The sequence below is a fragment of the Octopus bimaculoides genome, chromosome 19, assembly GCF_001194135.2.
Source record: "Octopus bimaculoides isolate UCB-OBI-ISO-001 chromosome 19, ASM119413v2, whole genome shotgun sequence".
NCBI lineage: Eukaryota > Metazoa > Mollusca > Cephalopoda > Octopoda > Octopodidae > Octopus > Octopus bimaculoides.
In genome coordinates this window covers 29,848,776-29,854,055 of record NC_068999.1, presented here as the reverse complement: position 1 = coordinate 29,854,055, position 5,280 = coordinate 29,848,776, and the positions used below count along the sequence as shown (strand labels likewise).

Here is a 5,280-nt window from a genome sequence, read left to right as displayed (position 1 = left end):
AATTATAAAAAAAAGAAAGAAAGAAAGGAAATCGAATCTGGTCTGTTAAACCAAAGATATCCGGTATTGGTAAATTCGAGGCCACAGTAGAAGATACTTGTATGTGTTAGTATGTGGTAAGATCAGATTGGAAACTCTAGAATTAGATAACTGCTTGCTGAATGAAAGATATCTGGAGTGCGATACTAAACGACTTTGAAATATTAGAAATGTGGCAAATCTGAGGTAAAAAAGCAATGAACTTCGTAAAGTCTGTCGAATATACGTTAAGCACTTTCGCCAATTCTTTCTTCTGGGACCTTATCATGTTTTCCCCACAACTAATCAAACTGAATATCAACCATATCTGTAAGGAGGGCCAACACACTAAGAAGTCGCTGTTTCTCTTTGACTTGCATATATAAAAAAAATCTCCTAAGAAGACTAATGTTGATAGAGTCAAACTGACCACTGTGTAACCTAGTTATCCAAGTCCTGCTAAATTAATTTGGGTGGAGATAGAGTATATGTAATCTGGGTATACCCCCAATTTTAAATTTTGTTTTTTTTTACGGAATCCTATGTTTCAGACCATGGAAAATCCGATTCTGGAAAAAAATTTTCAAAAATCTCAATTTCAAAATTTCGACCCCCCGCCCCCGGTTTTTATATAGATCCACAGAGTAAACCTAACCCTAACACTAGTTTTGTGAGATTTGGCTGTTATTTCTAGCATGTAAATAGCCTGCTTGGTGGGGGGGGGGAATTGAAATTTTTCAAATTTTTTTTTTTCAGAATCGGAATCTCCATAGCCTAAAACGTGGGATTCCGTAAAAAAAATTAATAAATAAGGGGGGGAAAGGTTCAGATTACATATAGTCCATCTCTACCTTAATTTGTTATGAACATAAGTAAAAAGTATTTTAAGTTTATGTAGCATTTTGTTGTTCTGCATGAATTTTACCAAATGTAGTTATGCCGTTATTTATCAGTTTCAAAAAGATAAAAGACAAATCCAGCTAAGAGGTGATAAACTTAGAACAGAATTGTTTGTAAAGTTTGTATCCTATCGAGAAGTATTATGTAGAGGCGGATACTGATCTTAAGGCATTATTTGCAAGTGCGACGATATTATTTGCGGTGGTCTGCTGACAGAAAAATTAGTGACATATCCAAGGAAAATACAACTTTACAATGTACGACTTGCTAGAAATAGCAGCTACATCTTCAGATCACATCCAACTGTCTTTAAAAACGGGACACATTGGACATTGAAGTATGGGGTACTCTATATACGTAAAAAAGAAAAAGGTGCGTCATAACAAGAATGCTTTTGACTACAAGTTTACTCGACCAGTGTTGTTTAAGAGCTAAACTTTACAGCGTGATTTCAAAGTGCTCATTTAATAAGTTAATGACAACGGATGGAATTTATGGAAGTTTAATGTATTGAAATTAGAAATATTGTTAAATCAAATAATTAGTGAAATAAAAAATGTATCCTATACCCAATGACCTTACTTAAGGTCGTTGTGGAAACAAAGAGGATTTTATACATTCTTCTAGACATAGAGAAGTAAAGGAAAGACATTAAAGTAAATAATCCAATATATGACAGCTATCATCCCGTAATGTTACCTTACAACCGCCTGGCGAATTGTCATCAAATTATTCAACATCATTCAACGTCTTCCAGCTCTCGGAGTTGAGACCCAACTAGTATTTAAACAATGTTGCCACGTGATCTTAGTTTCCGGTTTGTCCCGACTGAGGCACTGTTTCTCAGAAATAATAACACAACATATTGCGTAAAATATCAATCATATACCGAGATAATTTTATTTATGCAGTAAGAAATTTGACATATAAATTCAAGTTTAAAAATAACCAATGTCATTCAAAAGCTTCCTAGATGTACACAATAATTAAAAAACTGAGCAACAATCTTTAATCCAAGACAGAAAAACAAATATTGATTCCGGAATTGAAGAAAAGAGCGGTACAGCACTGAATATTATTAAAAATTAACTTTGGAAATAATTATAGCAATTTTAAATTAACAAATTTTTAATCTGTTTTAAGCCACTAATGTTTTGATCTTTTAGTTTAAGGATTTACATATCTTCATTAAAATAAACTCTTCACAATATGTTTGTAGTTACTGCTGCACATGGCGGCAGTGTCCAGGTTTTTTCATTGTCCATCTTAATTACTTTTCTGGAGTTTTCACCTTACCTACCCAATATCGGCTTATGACATATTAAAAGAGTGGATTTGCGTATCTACGAGTAAGTAATTATTAAAATAAATTTCTGTTTCTTTTTGTTTCAGTGATTAAACTCTATTTACCGTCACAATCTTCACCCGAGAGCAATATAACATTTACGCGGAGATATTAAAGAGAGCCACTTCTGTTAATTATTTAATGTTATTTCTTGTATATACACACTACCTACTCGCTCTCTCTCTCTCTCTATATATATATATACACTATCGATATTTATCTAGTCCTGTCATGGACGATATTAACCCCGACTATTTTAATGACCCCCATCAACACAAAATAGTCGCCATTTTCCTAATATCATTATCGACAATCACTGCCCCCAACATCTCATCACTCTCCTAACATGAATGGCTTCAGTCCTGCCGCTAACCTACTATTGTTGCTATTCTTATATTTTCTTCATTTTCCCGTTACCTCTACCATCGTGCTTTTATCGCCACTATTTTAATTGTATGAGTATTTTTACTGTTTTGTTTTTGGCGGTATTTCGATTTATGATCTGGAAAGTGAAATCGCTGAAGTTTTTTTTTTAATCCTTCTATTGATTGTTTCAACTTTGAATTCAGTTTTTTTTTCTGTGTCCTTATTACAAACCATTTGAGGTTTGCTTATCACTTTGCTAATCAGCACTTTTATCCCTATTCACTGTTACCCAGTGCTCACTAATCATTTCTGGTAGGTCTGTGGCAGCAGTTCTTTTTCATTTTTTTTTACTTAGTGGTTATGTTTTTTTTAATTCTAGCTGGATATTCACGCTTTATTTTTCGATCTTATAATTCTGATGATCCTATGTGAAGTTGGCAACATCCAAAGGAGTTCTTTTATCGTGTGACTTTAGTTGTGCATTCGTTGTAACTTTTTTAGCGTTCCGATGATATTTTGCTTTATAAGGGCATGGGGTCTAGTTTGCGTATTTTAAGTACTTCTTTATCAATGCTTTACTATGTCTTTGTCATCAGTATCTCTGCCACCACAGTTACCACTGTCTCCGCTGCACTATCATAGTCACCACTGTACTATAACCACAGTCTCCAGTGTTCTATCACCACCATCTTCACATAACTATGATCGCAGTATTCACTATACTATCATTAATGTCACTACAGTTTCTCCCGTACTGTCACTCCTGTCTTCCCTGTGCTATCATCGTAGTCTCCCCTGTACTGCCATCACAAGTCTTTTCCGTTTGTGCTACCATGACTACCTTCACTGTACTATTACCACTCTTCTGTTATAGTCTTCAATGTACTGTTAATACTGTCGCACTTAAACCAGTCTCCACAAAAATTCTGTATCTACTTTTCTGTCGTCTCTACTGCTCACCCAATAGGTATTTTCAGACTCAGTCCTCTTTGATACCATCTTACCGTCAGTTTGTAGTTTCATTCATGAAATAGTGAAGATCTATAACATTTTCCGGTCAATATAAAGTTTGAGACCCGTTAGCGAAAAGAAAAGAAAAACCCCAGCCTAAGTGAAAAATAGTGTGTTGAAAACGAATATGAACAGAAAAATTTGCGCAAGCGAACGTTAGGGTGGGGGGGCTTTCGGAAAATTCACAAGCAAGTTGTTTTACACCTATTAGGATATTTTATTTTTTTATTTCTGACCGGGTCAAGCCCTTTAGTTTGACCCAAAAGACAACGTTTTGCTAAAAAAAGACGGTGCAGTGTGGCTAGAGAAATTTAGCTGTTATTTCTAAAAGGACGAGTGCTACTGCAGAGGTTCCCTTTATTTCAATAGTTTTGCCATAAAGGCATTACATAAAGCGGACACTACAACATGTGGGGACATATAACAATTAAAAATATATAAAAATAAAATATAATATTATGAATGACACATGAAAATGAACATGAAAAACAAATTAAAATTATAACATGCGTGATAATTGAAAATGAAAATATGAACAGTGTGCTACTCACCCCACAGTTAGCAACACCACTCGCCGCCTCTGCGGCCTAATTTCCTTTTAGTCTCTGTTCCAGTTCCGCTATCGCTCCATAACTTCCCTCTCTCGTAACCTTTTTCACCGGGGGAGGGGTCTTCTAAATTCTGAGGTGTCTGCTCTTTTTTTTTTCTTGTGGGGAAATGGGGTGGGTGGGTTTGATGTTTGTATGGGGAGGGTGGTCTTGGGTAGGATGGAACACAGTGTTCTTTCTTTTTTTCTCTTCTTCCTTCTACTCTCTGTTAATCACCATTTTTTCTCCTTTTCCCCGTCTGTCTTTCAATTTTTCTCTTCCGTCTCCATAGCTGTTTCCTCTGTTATTGTCCTCTGTTGAGGGCAGTATGCTCTAATATGGCCCTTTTGGCCACATTTAAAACAACGTGGTACTCTGTTCTCTACCCACACTCTCAGCACAATTTCCCCCAACGTCACCATCTCTGCCAAACTCTCCTGTTGTCCCTCTGCCTGTGTAATTAGTTCTAGTGTCTTCCCTTTCTACCCTCCTTCCGTTTCCGTAGCTTGAAGGACAGCCACCTTCTCCTCACTTCCAACAAGGACAGCCGCCGCCACCCAAGCCACTTCTATATCAGGTGGGATTGCTTCTACCTGGAAATCTTTCTTCCAAGGTATGTGGGCAGAAGCACTACTTCCTCTGTTTTCACCGTCACGCTCGCCAGCCTTCTCACCCCCTCTACTGTCCTAAATTGGACGACCGTTGTCCCATATCTCCTTCCTTTAGTTATGTATGTTATTTCCTTTGACCACTCCCCTAGCGCCTTTTCCATTACAGTTTCCACCTGCTCGGCCTTTTTTCCTTTTAACGAGAACACCTTATAGGTGATTGTTTTTCTCTCCATCCACTCCATAATTCCTTTAGGGGAGGGGTTGACAACCTTACATCGCTGCCCACCTTCTGTACCATCTTCTCATACTCCTTCAGACAAGTCCAACTCCCTTCGCTTCATCCCCGTGGCCTCAGCAAAACTCCTTCTCTTCAACACTCCGTCCACCTTTATGACCACCCATACCAGCTCCTCCTCTACTGTAGACAACTCAGACCTGCTAA

At 37.1% G+C, this 5,280-nt stretch overlaps 2 protein-coding genes across 4 annotated transcripts in view; one reads left to right on the top strand and one right to left on the bottom strand.

Annotated features, from left to right (window-relative positions):
- LOC106871255 (superoxide dismutase [Mn], mitochondrial) overlaps positions 1-4,213 on the bottom strand; it is a 42,754-nt gene extending 38,541 nt beyond the window's left edge. For 2 of the 3 annotated variants that reach the window (XR_008266248.1, XM_014917612.2), the window contains exon 1: positions 1,618-1,745. Coding sequence is in view for 1 of the 3 variants with exons in the window: in XM_014917612.2 (XP_014773098.1) it covers positions 1,618-1,661 (44 nt within the window). In the remaining 2 variants the exon portion in view is untranslated. Of the gene's footprint in view, positions 1-1,617; positions 1,746-4,191 lie in introns of those variants that run through there. The other variant, XM_052974845.1, reaches the window with a different exon arrangement.
- Positions 2,124-5,280, top strand: part of LOC106869968 (pre-mRNA-splicing regulator WTAP) — a 245,984-nt gene continuing 242,827 nt past the window's right edge. The window contains exon 1 of the mRNA XM_052974843.1: positions 2,124-2,267. The gene's annotated coding sequence lies outside the window, so the exon portion shown is untranslated. The remainder of the gene's footprint in view (positions 2,268-5,280) is intronic.